Below are 19403 nucleotides of genomic sequence, written 5' to 3'. Positions count from 1 at the left end.
CTCCTTCGGGCATGGGTTTGTCTGCTGTTCTCAGTGCAGATTAGTCTAAGTTACATTAAGTAGTGTGTAAGCCTAGGGATCGATGACCTCAGCAGTTTGCCGGCCGGAGTGGCCGAGCGGTTCTAGGCGCTACTGTCTGGAACCGCGCGACCGCTACGGTTGCAGGTTCGAATCCTGCCTCGGGAATGGATGTGTGTGATGTCCTTAGGTTTGTTAGGTTTAAGTAGTTCTAAGTGACTGATGACCACAGCAGTTAAGTCCCATAGTGCTCAGAGCCATTTGAACCATTTTGAACCTCAGCAGTTTGGTCCCATAGGAATTTACCACAAATTTCAAAACACACCCGAGTTTCGTTCATAAAAAACACCCGACGCCACTCCCGGGGCGTTCATTCTGCATTCATATGTAACGGCGTCCATCGTGTTGTGGTGTACGATAAAATAACCGAGCGAGGTGGTTCAGTGGTTAGCACACTGGACTCGAATTCGGGAGGACGACGGATCAAACTCGCATCGGGCCATCCAGATTTAGGTTTGCCACGATTTCCCTAAATCGCTCCAGGCAAATGCCGGGATAGCGTTTTTGAAAGGGCACGGCCGCTTTCCTTCCATATTCTTGACACAATCCGAACTTGTGTTCCGCCCCCTAATGACCTCGATGTCGATGGAACGGTAAACCCAACCTTCCTTCCTTTTTTTACGATGAGGTACTCGTCATAGTCGTCGGGAATGGGGATTCGGATCATACAGTTGTCTTCTAAAGTTTAGTACGACACATGACAGCCTGTAGCCTCTTCGAACGCTGAATTCAGTTATGGAGCACTCAGTTCATGATTCCTTCGAATCAAAAGTCGTAGATACCGATCATCTCGTGCAGCCGTCGAACTTTGGCGGCCTGTGCATTGAAGCCTTCAACAATATCTATCAACTGGAACCTATTCCACGTCCGGACATCACTTTGAGCCTGGTGCACACACTGAGCTGTTTCCAAGCTCCGCGTAAATTGTTGATTCATATCGACCAGTGGTCCCGACCGTCCTTCGTGGCATGATGGATGTTCACCCTGCTGTTATACTGACGCTTCTAATGCATCCCTAATGGTGCTTTACTTTCAGCTGAAGTGTGCAATCCATTCGAGTGCGGCATCCTGCTTGTAGGAAGCGCACATGGTAACTGTGAGTGTGTTTACAAACAATGTCAAGATCTGTACAGGAAGTCTCAATAGCAATACACATGCACGGCTTGTCTGGGTGCTACAAAAATTTTGTTGGTGTTTGTAACAGCCGATGTTAAAGTTCATGGTGAAACTTTGAGCTGTCCTTTATTTTGCACAATTCGCTACTAGTTTCGGTCAATGACTATTACCAAGCTTAGCTGGCAAATCTTGATTGGAGGGACAGAACATTAATCTGGAACCTGTATAAAAGGCAGGAAGCAGAGATAGAAGTGAATGGTGTGAAGAAGAAAGGAAAAATAAGGAGGGGAGTAAGGCAAGGATGCCCATTGTCACCATGATTGTTCAACTTATTTATTGAAAAAAACTATTGAAAAACTGAAAAGAATAACCAAAGGAATTAAAATTAACAGGGAACGAATACACTATCCGTTTTGCAGATGGTATAGTAGTATTTGCTGACTCAGTAAAGGGAATGGAGTTTATGTTGCTAAAATTTGCCAAAATACAAAAATAAATAAGAAGAAAACAAAAACTATGGTAGTAGAGAAGACAAAAGAAAATGGTAAAGTTAATATTAAACTAGAAGATGATGTTAGAGAGCAGGTTGAGAACTGTTATTTGGGGAGCACAATCACTGACGACAATAAATGTATCACAGATATAAAGAGAAGAATAGGCTTGGTAAAGCAAGCTTTCCAAAATAAAAGGAATTTGCTAACAGACAATCATATAAGCCTAGAAAGTAGGAAAAAGTTTGTCAAAACTTTTGTCCGGGGTGTCTTAAAATACGGATGTGAAGCGTGGATTCTGGGATAGGTAGAGAAAAAGAGGCTGGATGCAATGGAAATGTGGATATGGAGAAGAATGACGAAAACAAGCTGGGTAGATAGAAAGAGTAATGAACAGGTTTTAAGAGAAGTGAATGAGAGCAGAACGCTGCTAAGTTATATAGGAAGAAGAAAATCAAATATGATAGGACACATAATGAGACACAACCAGTTCCTAAAGAATGTCTTTGAAGGAAAAGCTTTAGGGGAAAAAACCAAGAAGCAGCCCAAGAGCAGCGTATTTTAATAACATTAAAAAAGTTATGGGGATAAAATCGTGTGAAGAATTGAAGAGGATGACAATGTAGAGAGGGACGTGGTTAAATCGACAAGGCACAGCCTTTAGTTTATGATGATGATAGCTGGCAAAAACGGCAGAAAACGGAAGAAAAGTAATTTGCTCTTCAAATCAAATGGTTCAGATGGCTCTAAGCACTATGGGACTTAACATCTGCGGTCATCAGTCCCCTAGACTTAGAATTAATTAAACCTAACTAATCTAAAGACATCACACACGTGCATGCCCGTGGCAGGATTCGAAACTAAGACCGTAGCAGCAGCGCGGTTCCAGACTGAAGCGCCTAGAACCGCTCGGTCACAACGGCCGGCTAATTTGCTCTATCGAGCACACAATAGTACATAAAAAATTTTCATAATAATAGATGCGTGCAATAGTTTTCATTGAGAAGTGTGTTACGAGCTGTTCTTGACGAAAACTGTTGTACACAGTTATCATTATGAAAAACTTCTACGTGCTGTGATAGGATCAAAAGAGCAAATTACTGTTCTTCAAATTACAGTAGAGCATCGATTATCCGAACGTCGGTCAACCGAACGACCGCTTAACCGAACTGTGTACTCGCTCGCACCTGTTACTCTCCCACCCTACCGTCCATCATCCCCCTCACTCCCAAACCAAGTTTCCCACAGTAGTCGCCGTACTGGGCCACCGCTGGCGGAACATTGCTTCTAATGGGGCCTTCGCAAGGTGCTGTTGACCGACCAAGCCGCCAGTCGCTGTGTTTCAACAATCAGCACACTTCTGTCGGCTTGTATACTGTGTGTAATGTTCATGCAAAATGCGTATGTAATATGTATTTTTGTTTAATAAACTGTGCCACATATTATTTATTCTTACTGAAGTTGCCTTAGTATGGTACTTTGTAATACTAAAAGAGATGCCTGTTTTTATGAATAAATTTACTGTACAGTACTTCTTTTTGGCAAACAAACATGTACAGGTCGATTATCCGAACAAACCAGTTTTCCGAACACCCATTACTTCGGATAATCGACGCTGTACTGTATTGTGTAACTTTCACTGCCATTTATGGGAGCTAAGATTGATGGAATTAGTAGCGAATTGAGCAAAATAAAGGACAGCTGTAGGTTTCGCCACGAACTTTAACAATTATTTGGCGGCTGAGTATCCTCACCTGCAAACATACATTAATATCGGATGGCTTTTAAGTAGAGCAGCGACCGCCAAATGAACCTAAATGTAGCGAGACGGGAGGGGTGTTACGGAGAGAGGTGTGTTTTGTGGTGTGTCAGAACGGCGTGCTGGAGGAGCGCGACCTGAAGGAGATGGGCGTGGACAGCGAGCGCGAGCGCGCGACCATCCTGCGCGCGGCGCAGTCGCTGCCGTGCCGCGTGCCCGCGGTCGCCGCCGCCGCCGCCGCCGCGACGCCGCCTCCGGGCGCCGCCCCCGGGGGCCCCTCCGGCGAGGTGGACGCGTGGCTGTCGTCGCTGCGGCTGGACTGCTACCGCGACACCTTCCGCCGCCACCTCTACTGCGACATGGCGCGCGTGCGCCGCGTCTGGGAGGTGGAGCTGTCCGCCGTGCTGGACATCGGCCGCGTCGGGCACCGCCGCCGCATGCTCGCCTCCGTGGGCGGCGCCAGGCCGCCAGACCTCGAGGGCCTCAGCGCAGACCTCGACCAGCTGGTGAGTCCGGCTAGCGCCGCTGCCAGTCTCTCCACAGCTCAGCAACAGCTATGTCGATACATGACGTTACTTCACTTGAAAGGGAATTGTGCAGGCTCAGTCTACACTACTGGGCATTAAAATTGCTACACCAAGAACAAATGCAGATGATTAACGGGTATTCATTGGACAAATATATTATACTAGCACTGACATGTGATTACATTTTCACGCAATTTGGGTGCATAGATCCTCAGAAATCAGTACCCAGAACAACCACCTCTGGCCGTAATAACGGCCTTGATACGCCTGGGAACAGAACTTGCATGGCATGTACAGGTACAGCTGCCCATGCAGCTTCAACACGATACCACAGTTCATCAAGAGTAGTGACTGACGTATTGTGACGAGCCAGTTGCTCGACCACCATTGAGAAGACGTTTTCAGTCGGTGAGAGATCTGGAGAATGTGCTGGCCAGGGCAGCAGTCGAACATTTTCTGTATCCAGAAAGGCCCGTAATGGACCTGCAGCATACGGTCGTGCATTATCCTGCTGAAATGTAGGGTTTCGCAGGGATCGAATGTAGGGCAGAGCCACGACTCGTAACACACCTGAAATGTAACGTCCACTGTTCAAAGTGCTGTCAATGCGAACAAGAGATGACAGACGTGTGACCAATGGCACCCCATTCCATCACGCCGGGTGATCCACCAGTATGGCGATGACGAATACACGCTTCCAATGTGCGTTCACCGCGATGTCGCCAACACAGATGCGACCATCATGATGATGTAAACAGAACCTGGATTCATCCGAAAAAATGACGTTTTGCCATTCGTGCACCCAGGTTCGTCGTTGAGTACACCATCACAGGCGCTCCTGTCTGTGATGTAGCGTCAAGGGTAACCGCAGCCATGGTCTCCGAGCTGATAGTCCATGCTGCTGCGAACGTCGTCGAACTGTTCGTGCATATGGTTGTTGTCTTGCAAACGTCCCCATCTGTTGACTCAGAAATCGAGACGTGGCTGCACGATCCGTTACAACCATGCGGATAAGATGCCTGTCATCTCGACTGCTAGTGATACGAGGCCGTTGGGATCCAGCACGGCGTTCCGTATACCCTCCTGAACCCACCGACTCCATATTCTGCTAATAGTCATTGGATCTCAAACAACGCGAGCAGCAATGTCGCGATACGATAAACCGCAATCGTGATAGGCTACAATCCGACCTTTATCAAAGTGGGAAACGTGATGGTACGCATTTCTCCTCCTTACACGAGGCATCGCAACAACGTTTCACCACGCAACGCCGGTCAACTGCTGTTTATGTATGAGAAATCGATTGGAAACTTTCCTCAATCCACCGCCGCCAACCTTGTGTGAATGCTCTGAAGAGCTGATCATTTGCATATCACAGCATCTTCTTCCTGTCGGTTAAATTTCGCGTTTGTAGCAAGTCATCTTCGTGGTGTAGCAATTTTAATGGCCGGTAGTGTATATGTAGCGAGGGGCAGTGAAGTGAAATGAAAAAATAGACAAAGATTTATGATCAGACTAGCGTAGGGTAATACCAACAACAGCAGAAAATCGTATAACAGGCTAACAGGCGTAGGTTTCGTTATGAATAGGAACGTAGGACACAGAGACAGCTGCTAGGAACAGCTCAGTGACACGGTTGTTCTCATCAGAATCGACAGCAAACCAACACCGACGACAATATTTCAGATATACATGCCGACGTCGCAAGCAGAAGATGAAGAGATACAGAAAGTATATGAGGATATTGAATAGGTAATTGAGTATACAAAGGGAGATGAAAATCTGTTAGTCATAGATGACTGGAATACGGTTGTAGGAAAAGGTCTAGAAGAAAGGGTTACGGGAGAGTATGGGCTTTGTAATAAGACTGAGAGACAATTGCGACTAACTGAATTCTGCAATAAATTTCCTCCAATAATAGTGAATACTCTGTTCATCAATCACAAGCGGATAAGGTATACTTGGAAAAGACCGGTAGATACGGGAAGGTTTCAATTAGATTATGCCGTGGTCAGGCAGAGATTCTGAAATATCAGTTACTGGACTGTAAGGCGTACTCAGGGGCAGATATAGATTCATATCTCTTAATGATGAAGAGAAGACTGAAGTTTAGGAGACTAGCCGGCCTCTGTAGCCCAGCGGTTCTAGGCGCTTCAGTCCGGTACCGCGCGGTTACTACGGTCGCAGGTTCGAATCCTACCTCGGGCATAGATGTGTGTGATGTCCTTAGGTTTAAGTAGTTCTAAGTGTAGGGGATTGATGACCTCAGATGTTAAGTCCCATAGAGCTTAGAGCCTTTAGTCAGGAGGAATCAATGCGCAAAAGAGCGGGATATGAAAGTACTAAGGAAGAGATGTGCTTGAATTTCTCCGATATTAAATAGCTCAGGAGGCAGATCAGTTGAAGAGGAATGGACATCTCTATAAAGGGCAACCACAGAACTTGGAGAGCTAAATGTAGGTGCAAGGACGGTAACTGCAAGGAAAACATAGATAACAGAAGAAATACTTCAGCTAATCGACGAAAGAACAAGTGCAAGGAAGTTCGGCAAAATTCAGGAATACAGGAGTACAAGTCACTTTGGAATGAAATAAGTGGGAATAGCAGGGAAGATAAGGAGAATTGGCCGCGTGGCAGCATGCAGAAAAGTCGGAACAACCGTCGGTGAAATTAAAAGCAAGGGCGGTATCTAAAGACAGCAATGATAACTCCGGTATCAAATGGAAGGAGAGAGCGGGTAGGTGGCAAGAGTACATTGAGGGCCTCTATGAGGGGACGACTTCTCTGATGAGTGATATAAGAAGAGACAGGAGCCGATTGGGAAGAGATGGGAGATCCAGTATTAGAATCAGAATTAAGAAAAGCTTTGGAAGAGTTGAAGTGAAATAATGCGGAAGCGATGGATAACATTCCATCAGAATTTCTAAAATCATTGGGGGAAGTGGCAACAAAACGATTATTCACGGTGGTGTGTACAAAGTATGAGACTCGCGACAGACCATCAACGGAACGGAAGAAAGCAATAGTAATATCCATATTTAAAAGAGGATCAAATACGGCTTGTAGAAATTATGGAGGTACAAGTCTCTTAAATACTGCATACGAAATATTTGCGAAGATAACAGTAAACATGGTGGACAGTATATTTCACGAACAACAAACATATTTTCGAAAAGCAATTTCCGGCTCACACAATATTTTCTTATTAAAATAAATAATAGAAAATAGGAAAGGATACAATTTAACAACATACACTGTCTTTATAAGTTATATGTCGCTTTTGATAATGTTCATAGAGGGAAATATGTCTGCTCCGATAGCTGAATGGTGAGCATGATGGACTACCGTCCTAAGGGGCCCGGGTACGATTCCGGGCTAGGTTGGGGATTTTCTCCGCTCAGGGGCTGGGTGTTGTCTTCATCATCATTGCATCCCCATGCGGCGCGCAGGTCGCCCAATGTGGCGTCGAAGGAAATAGGACCTGCACCAAGGCGGCCGGACCTGCCCCGTAAGGGGCCTCCCGGCCAATGACGCCAAACTCTCATTTCCATTTCCATAAAGGGAAATACGGAAAAGAGAAATACCGCTATATTTGATCGAAATTGTATGATGATGATAATGATGATCTTTAGTTTGTGGGGCGCTCAACTGCGCGGTTATCAGCGCCCGTACAAATTTTCGATATTTACTCAGTCCAATCTCGCCACTTCCATGACTGATGATGAAATGATGAGAACAACACAAACACCCAGTCCCCGTGTGGAGAACAACTCCAACCCGGCCGGGAGTTGAACCCAGAACCCGTGATCCAGAGGTGAAACTGTTCGAGATATGTGTGTATACAGGAACAGAGATAAATGTAAAGTAGGCAAACCGCACACAAGGGGAGTCGAAGGTATTGCCTAGCCTTCAGGCGTTAGATCAGCTGCCAGGCCGTATTAGTCACAAAGTTATTGACAGGTACGTTTCTAACGTGCTCAATAAAATTTTGTGGTTGGCGCCGACGGTGTTGTAGAACCGTTTTTCGTTCTATTCACATACATGTCAATGGTGCACTCCTGCGTGATCACGCCACCGGCGAGCGGAAAACGGAGGACTGTAAAAGTATAAGTATCGTTTACTGCTTCGGATCACTTTCAACTTGCGTCGAATGGTTTTGAATGGTACCTAGTGGTTCCACCCTGTACACGAGAACAAAAATTGCGACCCCGCTGCGCTCCAAACGAGTGCGATAATGTTCTGCGGGGATACAACCCCACAATGTCCCTAGAGAAGTGCCGGCGGCTGTGGCCAAGCGGTTCTAGGCGCTTCAGTCTGGAACCGCGCTGCTGCTACGGTCGCAGGTTCGAATCCTGCCTCGGGCATGGATGTGTGTGATGTCCTTAGGTTAGTTAGGTTTAAGTAGTTCTAGGTATAGGGGACTGATGACCTCAGATGTTAAGTCCCATAGTGCTTAGAGCCATTTGAGCCTAGAGAAGGGTTGAAACGCCCTAGGGTGTCAGCAGTGCCAAATGTTGTCGAGAACATCTACCTGTCGCTTATCGAACTTCGAACTTTCGTTTTATATCGCGAAATGTGTGTGAATCAACGCCCTAAGGACAGGGGTGGTTTCATTGATGCCCTTTGCGCTGCGCCCTATGGCTTATTATAGTCAATTGTGAGCGGCGGTGTGTCTGAACGGTTTTCCTCGGTCATCCGTAAGAAAATCCCGAGATTTCGCTGCTGGGTGTCGCGGTTGTGACGTCCATTGCGGAGACGTCAAGAGAAGGGGTGAAATGTGGGTAAGAGGGGTTGTGACGACGTTCTCATGATGTGACATGTTCACGGTGGCGTTGGACAGAACTGTGGTGAAGTTTAGTGCCAATGTGACATTTTACTGCCCACATGAACTTCCCAGCTATTACCGTTTTTCCACACATGTCAACACCTTTGAAGCGTCACTGAGCCTGAAGATGACGTCGCTGGGCTCTTCGCTTTTGAACCATTGCAGGGGAAGGTTGAGCTAAATTTCAAACTTATGAGTCGCAATGGGAGGCAATTACGGAGTCTCGAAAAAGTGATCTCTTAAGTCTGTTGCGCCGTAGATTACCCACATTCGATATTTTTTTAACTACATTGACTGGGCTTATTACGCCACCGTCTTAGTAGAGCACTTATAAATCGTAAAACTGACATTCGTGTAAAATTTACCCAACAGTTTTGTGAATTTTAACTGACATTCGTGTAAAATTTACCCAACAGTTTTGTGAATTTTAACAAAATAAAATAAACAATTACATCGATGTATTCGTATGGCCTTCTGGCTGCCAAACTGCTGTGCTTGTAAGGGTTACGTTTAGATCGAATTCTCAAAGTAATTATGTTTAGGATGATATTTACAGAAGTAATTTTCCTTTCATTACCCTCACTGACACATTTAAATTAATAATGTTTACGAAATAGCTGACTACGCTGGTGCCGTAATGGTCCAATCAGTAGAGACCAAATAGGTGGAATATTGGGATTAGTTCATGCAGTCGGAAGTTTTTGTGTGGTGGTAGAAGGGAGTCCCAAGGACAGCTTACTAGACGTTGCGAGTGGTGGGTGGTGAGTGTGGGGGTGGAGATGCGTTTGAAAGTCACTTTTGTTAAGTTTTACTTGAATAACTCTAAAACCGTGACCTCCAGCGAAAACGTGTCCCAGCACAAAATTTAACAAGAGTTAATTTGCTACAAAAAGGTCCTGTCAATTTTTTCTGTAGAATTAATAGTTTTCACGTAGAGAGCGAGAGAATATGAAAATCTCACACATAGTTTTTAAAGGCCATACATAACATTGCGGGTAGCATAAAACTACGTCGGTAGGTGCAGCTGAATTACCCTGTATGACTTCACTCGTGCAAAACGGCAAACCCTGTAAGCAGCAACTTCAGGCATAACAAATCGATTGCACGTACGAAGCTGGTAACGGATTTACTTTTTAAGGCTGCAAAACTTTTGGTTTATAATGTACGCATATTTAGTATTTCAGCTAAATTTAGATTGCACGGATCGTAAAGTATTACATTTTCTTGTACTTTTTTGACCTGTTTGATACCAGCCGTACTAAATACATTTACTCGTGCGGATACGAAAAAAGTGAGTACAACATAAAAGTCCAGTTCTTTATTTTGTGTGCACGTCAGATTATACGAACATTTATTGCAAGACAGCGGTACACGTAGTTCGTAGTGAGATGATAGCTTTTTATTGAAATGCTGTATGAAACTGATCCATCACACCGGATATGTAGTGATTTACTGTCCATGGGTCGTGTTTTGCCATTATGAGTGATTGTGCTAGTGGTGTCGGCGCACGGCGCGAAATAAGTTCTGTATAGCCAGTCGAATGCAAGTAATAGGCTATACTGTAATTAATACTTAATTAATTTTATAGCCACATTAAATCATTAACTGGATCATGAACATACATCACAAAGAAGCTCTTACTGCCAAAAACCACAATTTCATTCAAAACACAAGCCAGTGAAATGGAAATTGGAAATTTGTAACAAGATCCTACGGGGCCAAACTGCTGAGGTCATCGATCCCTAAGCTTACACACTACTTAATTTAACTTAAACTCACTTACGCTAAGGAAAACACACACACCCATGCCCGAGGGAGCACTCGAACTTCCGACGGCTGGAGCCGCGTGAACCGTGCAAGGTTCCTGAAACCGCACGGCTACCACGCGCGACCCAATGAAATGCATCAACTGATTATTGTGATAATCTTAAATTTTATATGAAAATTAGATTTACGTGTCACGCATGTTGTCTTCCTGTTGAAAAAAAAATGGTTCAAATGGCTCTGAGCACTATGGAACTTAACATCTGACGTCATCAGTTCCCTAGAACTTAGAACTACTTAAACCTAACTAACCTAAGGACAACACACACATCCAAGCCCGAGGAAGGATTCGAACCTGCGACCGCAGCGGTCGCGCGGTTCCAGACAGAAGCGCCTAGAACCGCTTGGCCACAGCGGTTGGCTTTTCCTGTTGCAAACACAACTTAATCAAATAATTATAAACATTGATTTCTTACAGAAAGAACTCGCATTCTGCGAAGAAAACAACTTAAAATTGTGATATACTTATTTGTGTGTTAATCTGGTATTTGGCCAACAATAATGGTAGTAAAGATTCTTTTTGACGCGTAAATAATGACGCAGTATTGCTGTTTTTACTTAGAAGCCCCTCAGACAGAAAGAGCAGTAGATGCTAAGCTCTTTTATGAACGACAAATAGGTCTGATATCGCCGTCTTCTAGATAATTCATCTTATGAACTTTAAGGTGGCAGAGTCTTAGCCATGTTTGTTTGTAAATAAGTGTGATGTCCGTATTTTATTTACAAAATAAGCACGTAATAACTTGGAAGTGTTTCTTCTTTTTTAAGTAATGGGATGATATCCAATGAATTAGTTATTTTCGAACAACGTACCTGTCGTAAGTCAATCTACAACCTGGACTATGTAATCGAGTACAAATATACGTGTTTCAGACATTTTTAGCACTTGTGACTTTCTCCTGACATATTTCAACAAGTGTCTAAAAATTTGTTGGAACTGGGCAAGAACGTTCAAATGAGAACGGACAGCTTTTGTGCTGTTCTACTCCGTATGCTCTTGTGATGTAATTTCTTTCAGAATTACCTTTCCGAAGCGGGCAGGGTAAGGCAAGGGTTGATGTCTTGCAGCAAAGCCCGGCGGTGATCAGGGGCGTACTGGGACGGTGACCATCTTCTTCTGGTCACATTTGTAATGTGATCGTTTGGCAGGTCATTATGACTGCTGGTTAATTGGTGGGACAGTCTACGTGACTATACTTGCTTATCGTTTAGTTCGTTTACAGTACGACCTCTGGTATCTCAGAGGGCAGTCACGCTTTTTTCTCCCACCGTCACAGCTAATAAACAAAATTCTCTCCGCCTTTCATCACCTCACTGTCGCTGAAGAATTGTCTACACTCACAAGTCGTATTCACCCCATTCCAAACAGTTCTATTTTGAGCGCCTGAAGTAGCTATCAGTATCAGTTCGCCGAGAGATGCTTTTCTTCTGACGAACTCCGTGTCGCCTCGGAGATTAGAGGTGTTGCTGAAAGTAATCTTTATTACATACCAACTTGGATCAACACATCATCGTAAAGGTATACAAAATAATTATATCAGGATGCATGGCAAAGTTCTTACTGCGACGTCAAAAATGAAATGAAAATAAGAAATCATCCTGCGTCACTGAAACCAACGTCAATGGTGAAATGCATTAATACAGTCAACCCATACTCTTGAATACAGTTCAATAATCTTCGTACGCTGTCATGTTCTGGTTCTGTGTGGCACACACAACATATGGTAGCCGATATCAGTGGTTTTCTGGGTATGGTGCCGCTTAATATTGTAAAATATATATCACTAGATAAAACCGACGATTCGCCACGGTTACAGTATCCTTCTTTTGTACCTGCTGGTAACTTCATTGTGTAGGGCTGTCCAATTCACCCTGACTCCTGTATTTAGCATGACACATCACATTTGAAACCGTTGATACTGGTTTCCTGTGGTGACCCTCACAATGTACCATCTGAGCTTACAATTTTGCGATAAACATTACTAGCCAATGTTTACAACATCAGATTGTTGCACAGTTATGGGAACGAATAAAAGAACGCAGGACAGACAGGACATCCAACTAACAAGAGGAGGGTACGACGTTCGGATCACGAATTTACTTCAAACTTTGTACATTTTTAATAGTTCATTAATACAACATAATGCACCCGTAGTAAGGCGTACTGCTTAGGCGAAAGTTTACGCGCCATTAATGTACCGGTGCGTTGCAACCCTGAGCGCGAACTGGTGGCGGAGGTGTTGTTAGCGCTCAAGCTCCGTAATCCGTGTATTGCTGGACTGAGTCACACTCATCTTTTTTTCCTTTAATTTATATTTTTTCCAACACTAATCATGTTATAAGGTACACATTGCATTTGTAAGTTGATATGATGAAAAGAAAGGTGTATTTGCATGAACGTTTACTGAATTTCCGTTACGTGACTGCCCCGATAGCTGAGTGATGGCGGCACGGTAGGTCGGCGTGTTCGGTCAGAGGGTTTAGCTACCCTCTGTAATAAAAAAAAAACTGAGTGAACGGATCAACGAACAACCTGAACCAGTGTCATCGGACGTCCGCCACGAACAAATTCAACGAACAGTATAGAACAAAATGAGATTTAAAAAATAAAAAAAAGTGGTCAGCGTGCCGGATTGCCGTCCGACGGGCCCGGGTTCGATTCCCGGCTGGGTCAGGGATTTTCTCCTCTCAGGGACTGGGTGTTGTGTTGTCTTCATCCTCATTTCATCACCATCTGGCGCACAGGTCGCCCAATGTGGCGTCGGATGTAACAAAACCTGCACCAAGGTGGCGGACCTGCCCCGGAAGGGGCCTCCCGGCCAATGACGCCAAACGCTCATTTCATTTCCATTATTACAACAAATTTAATGCTACTTTTATTTATACAGGCTCGTTAAAAACTTTATCAAGCGCCTTCAGACTTGTTCTTAGTCGATTGGCAACGAACAAGAAATTGTTTCTCATGAAGATTAATTAAAATACATTCAATCGTGCGTCGCCAGTTTTCAGCACCGATATTCATAAAAATGTTGCCTTATGTATGGTTTGCATCCAAATTTCCGGAAGAAAGAGAAATTTTTCAAAATTTCTCTGATCTTTGTTTTCCCTTAGAAACTCGGAAGATTCCTTGTGCTCGCGGGAAATTGCATTAATTCGATGAAGTAGATGTCGTTTTAATTTATGTTTTCCGTGTCTGTATGAACAATGTCATCGTGCAATCTATAATGCCTAAAACACATCCGACGATTAACCGTACATTGCACTCACGTTCTGGCATATTGCAGCTCGTTGTATTACTGAATTAAGATATTTAAACCTTTATTTATCGATGTTTCACTTGGGCTTTCCAAGCCTGTCTGTCGTTGAGAAATGTGTCTCCAAATCGAAGCGTCCAGGTGCAAAGCAGTTCTCGTTATCTTATCCAATTTCAGGCATAAGAGATTTCGGAAATCACGACAAGCATCGCCCAGATTGTACGCCTTACTACTTGTTCGAAGTAAATCACTGATCTGAACATCGTGACCGCCTTGTAAGTTACAAGACAGCCATTCTTGCTGGTTGATGACCGCTAGTAGCTTGTTACATTTTTATTTTACTTCTGGACCAAAACTTATTCCAGGTGAAGAAGATAAATGGGACACGCCGTATAGCGATTGCTAAAACCGAAGTATTACCTGTCACGCATAACAATGCAAAAAATACATGTTCGGAAATTCGCGATAAAAAGTGTGTAGTCCAAATTCCAGGTGAGGGGAGGGAGAGGACAATCGCGCCCTTTTGCGCCCCCCTTGATTCGGACGCATATGACAACAGCCAACTAGCTATCTTATAATTTTCAGCACTACCGTCAGGAGTAATTTCGCTTTCAGTTTATTGGCGACCGGTTACGCGACACACTTCGCCATCACAGGCCCTCTAAATGCGTAATTTTCCCGAAAGACGTCATTCAGGATGTCCCATGTGAAAATAACCGTTACCCGCATCAGTTCTAGTGGTAAGCAACCACACACGGTGAGACCGCAGACGGCTCGCTAGTAAATTCATAATGAAATTACAGCTGAAGGTAGTGTTGTAAATTGTGAAATTCCTATCGGTTCTGGTCCTCTTCTCTATTTAACGAGGATGGATATGCCGGACCTAGCTATCTATCCCAGCAATAAAATGGTACATCGGTGAGGCGAGCTTGAGCGGGATTTAGCAGAGTGAGGGAGCACGGCGCGATGGCGAAGAATATCTCTCGGGTACGCCTCTTGCCGGTGTCCACGCCTTTTGGAGCACGCGCGTGCTCGCGAGAGCCAATTCTGCTCTTTTTTTTCCCCCATCCACCGACAATGGCGAGGCTGCTAATGAGCGAAGCCACCGCCTCTGGATGGCCCTCGAGCGAATCGGATGACACGGGCGCCGAGGTCAGGTGTGAAGGGCGCGCCGGCGTAATTGGCGTCGCGACGCCGTGCCGGTGTTTTCGTTAAAAGAGCGACGCTATCGGCGCTGCGGGAGGCGGCGTCGGCGGCGGCGTCGCGCACATTATTCGCGGCGCGGCGCGGCGCAGCCGGTTAGCAGCTGGCGCGTCACGGGCCGCTGCGCAACCGCCGGCGCCGTCGCCGGGCCCGCCGCCCCCGCTCCGCCCCCGCCGGCCGCCCCCGCGCAGCGCCGCTACCGCATTTTACACCCCCCTTCCTTTATTCTGCGCATTTCGCGTGATGCTGTGCTGCAACGCGTGTCAGCCAATTAACCTGCGCGCCTGTTCACGGCCAGAGGAGCACGCACAAACACATTTCATCACGCCACCGCCATAATTAATACAATTCGCTACAGTTGTCGTCGGAGGTGGGCTCGTTCCTGGTCAAATTTCATTCTGTTTAATTATACAGCGGGTTGCGCCCGGACCGCTGCGCGCGTCACCGCCAACTCGCGACCTTCTGTCCGCCCTCCCCCCTCCCCCCCTCTGAACCCTACACTATTCTCTGTGTCGCACCGAGGCCACATACACACACCACCTCCGCAGCCGACAACGCCGCTTTTTTTTTATTCCCATCTTCCCTTCCCCTCCCCCCGTCCTAGCCCGCGCGACAAACAGGTTAATTTCGTGTTAAATTTGTTAGGAATTATTATAATTTTCCGCATTAAATAAACTGTTTTTTTTTTTATCCGAGTTCTACCTTTTTTCCGTGCGGTTGGCCGCGGGCGCAAAATAACGTAAGTTAATTGTGTTTCAGTAATGCCGAAAAAATTGTTTTCCATTTTCTGCACGGATTGCGAAAATACGAGGGCGCGTCCGATGCAGTCGATTTCCTGCGCAAACCGGCTTTTGTTCGGCGAGCGGGCGCGCGCGCCTGATTTTCACGTTTATGCTCTTCCAGTCTGCGGAACAAACGAGTGCAGAAACAATAATAATAATAACAATAAAAATAAAAAAAAGAGTGGCGGCCAGCGCATATGCGCGGCAACAGCCAGTTCCGGTGATCGGCGTCGGTCTCAATTGCCTGACGCAGTCGATAGCACAAAATGAAACGACTGATTGGAATAAATATACAAATTATTCACGGGTTTCACTTCTCGTCATACAGCGAGCGGCACGGAGACCCCTGGTCTACAGCCCGCGCTAGCCGATGCTCGTGTAGCTAGCCGCTCCGCTGGTGGTAAGCAGAGAACACTCTAGCTCGAGAAAATTTACCGTGGCTAGTTATTCCTCTTATCACGTGATTTTCTAGGTTTCAGACGTTTTGTACAGTCAAAATTAACGAGCTTGTTATTTGAGTCCTACAGGTTGCGCCCGAAAACTTCGGTTAACGGTCACAGTAAACAAAGGAAACAAGAGTTACAAACACTATACATTTACTGGCCTTCAAAGTATTAGGTTGGTACACGAGTTTGTAGCGTTTTTGTTTAGGATGTTGGTATTCCGGTCACTATGGGTTTATTTATCGATTGTTTTTTTGTTATTTGTAGTTCTCTGTAGCTATTTGAGTTTACATATTATCGTTTTGTTATTTGGAGATAGTGAGTGGAGCTGTGTACGCTAGAAAATGGAATACCAAGTGGAGAAATCGGAACATTTCCGACATATTCTTCTCTTTCAGTTCAGCAGAGGGGTAGCAGCAAGTTTTTAAATTTATATATGACTTTTGGTAGGTTTTATATATGACCAGACAGAAGTGTACTTGTGTAACTCGGCAGTCTCAGAATTATGTACAAGCCCTAATGACGTAGTGTTACCACACACGCACACACGCAGAGCCTGTTATGAGGCGAGCTGCTGTGACATTCATTGACGCCTCTTCTGCTAGCGCCATCTCACGACGCGGCCTGCAGTGTAAGAACAGAGCCGGAGTTGCGGTAGTACCTAGCTTGCGCTTGTACGTGATGGAGACACTTAACATTTATAATGTCATCTCTCTTGGGCGTCTATGTGCTACTTACGACAATTTTGTAAGGCCTGCGTGTTATAGGCAACTATTAATATTACCATTGTCTGGTTGGTTGGTTGATTGGTTGCTTGGGGAAGGAGACCAGACAGCGTGGTCATCGGTCTCATCGGATTAGGGAAGGATAGGGAAAGAAGTCGGCCGTGCCCTTTCAGAGGAACTATCCCGGCATTTGCCTGGAGTGATTTAGGGAAATCACGGAAAACCTAAATCAGGATGGTCGGACGCGGGATTGAACCGTCGTCCTCCCGAATGCGAGTCCAGTGTCTAACCACTGCGCCACCTCGCTCGGTTTCCATTGTCTGCCTTGGTGTTGTCGCCTTTATGTGTTGTAAGTTATGTACCTAAACTTATATGTATGCATGCTATATAAGTGAAATCCAAGCCCATTTTTATAGTGTTTTCTGTCCTCCCTAGATCCGATGGTGGCGGCTTTAGTTTTGCCGAAACCGGTAATCATCGAATAGAAAGAATACCTGCGATTTTGGCTACCAGTTTGTTTTACAACCATCTAGATCGCTCCCACATGAGCACAATGTGGTCCGTACAAAACACTATCGGGGTTTCATGAAGATCCTGTAAAATCATTAATCGATAATGATCTAAGTCAGTGTAATCGAGAACAGGCAAATGTGATGGACTGTGGTCTTTCCACCATCGTGCGATGTTTGCTTGCAATGGGAAAGGTTAAAAAATCGGATGTATGGAACCGAATGCTCTAAGCCAAAATCACAAAATCAGCGGGTGGCCATACGTGCATCTCTGTTCGCTCGTCATTAATTGGCTCGTGGACAATAGCGACCATTCCTGTCCTGTTTCGTTACCGGTGACGATAAACGGTGCCATTATGCTAACGCAAGTAAAAGAAAGGTATGGTTGAGCTCGAACGAAGCAGAAACTCCCCGTACAAAGACCTAAGCGAATTCACAAAAGATGGTATTATGCATCTAGTGGAACAGCGATGGTGCTGTGTACTACACATTGCTTACCCGATGTTTAACCGTCATTCCTGACTTTTATTGTCAGCAACTGAGACGCCTTGCAGACTCAGTCCAAGAACAACGACCAGGCAGAATGCGTAAAGTGATGCTAGCGCGACAACGCCAGCCAGCGTTCTGCTAGACCAGTGGTTTCCAACCTGCGCTTAGTTACCCCATGCAGGGTAAAATGTAATTTTCTGAGGCGTAGAAACAATAGGGTTGATCTGTGTTTAGGCCATGACACTAAATTATTTTTGAAATCGATATTATCTCTATTTCGTTAGACTGTAATACTGATTACATAAGTAGCCAATAATTGCAATTCTTTCAAATACTAGCAATAATGTGTGAAACGAAAGTATGAACAACGTCTCCCTCACGCAGTCCACCCATTACATAGGTACATTGTGCCTTGCATCTATGACAGTAACATTAAGACGTATAGATCACGAAAATACCTTGTCCAAGTTGTAGGTTATGTCCATAACAGATCATAAATTGCTTCTTTACTTCCTTCGTAAAAATAAACAAACCAATAGCGCAACACAACAGGAACTACGTAATGGCTACTAAGCTGTTGTAGGACCTACACTGTATTAATAATAATAATAGTGGCAATGCGGATGCACAAACCATGGCAGCTTGATGTCTTCCAATTTGTGCCAGTTCTGAAGTAAGGAGTCCAGCAATCAAGTGATGTACAAACAGCAGGTGAAAGTACAGAGCACATATTTTACTTTGGTTGATTGTAAAGAAGAGCACAGAGAATCGGTTAAGCAAGTGACGCTAGGAAGAGGATTGGTGCATACGAAGCATGGTTTGTAACAAATGTCAATCCTCAATGTGGATAGTTAGATTCCTTTTCTGAGAAGGAGTTAGAGGTTCAGAAAATGTTCTCAGAAGGAACAGGAACAATTGTCTCACTGAGCCATTAATTCTTGGTTTCGCCAAGCACCTATAAAAACTAAATATAATTTATCTTCTGTCATTTTAAAAACGAAAGTGTTCAAAGAAAAGTCATTTCTTTTCTAAAGTTAAGTTAGGCGGTAATGTTGATGATGGTGGGAGGAGTGCGGGGGTTACTTGGGAATACCTGGTTGCAGTCAGGGGTAATGGTCTCAGAAAGGTTGGAAACCACTGTGGTAGGTTGACAAAAAACACTATACGGGAGTTGGAGCTGTAAGTAGGCTGTTTAGTTTTTCTGTTGGTAACGCCACGTAGCGCTCTGTGTGAAAATCACCGACTGCGCTGTGTGCAGTCTGTGGCTGATTGGACTCATTGTTGAAATATTCGCTTGTGCTGTGTTGCGCAGTTGGATTTGAACAGCGCGTGGCGTTGTGCAGTTGGACGTGAGACGCCAGCAATGGTGACTGTGGGG

The 19403-nt window shown here is 44.9% G+C and overlaps 1 protein-coding gene across 1 annotated transcript in view; it reads left to right on the top strand.

The window, feature by feature from the left end:
- LOC124622941 (ankyrin repeat and SAM domain-containing protein 1A-like) overlaps positions 1-19403 on the top strand; it is a 145779-nt gene that overhangs the window by 67458 nt on the left and 58918 nt on the right. The window contains exon 5 of the mRNA XM_047148731.1: positions 3558-3950. Within this exon, the coding sequence (XP_047004687.1) occupies positions 3558-3950 (393 nt within the window). The remainder of the gene's footprint in view (positions 1-3557; positions 3951-19403) is intronic.

The sequence above is a fragment of the Schistocerca americana genome, chromosome 7 (genome assembly GCF_021461395.2).
Source record: "Schistocerca americana isolate TAMUIC-IGC-003095 chromosome 7, iqSchAmer2.1, whole genome shotgun sequence".
Classification (NCBI taxonomy): domain Eukaryota; kingdom Metazoa; phylum Arthropoda; class Insecta; order Orthoptera; family Acrididae; genus Schistocerca; species Schistocerca americana.
Note: the sequence above shows the minus strand (reverse complement) of the source record. Positions and strands in the feature narration are given on the sequence as shown.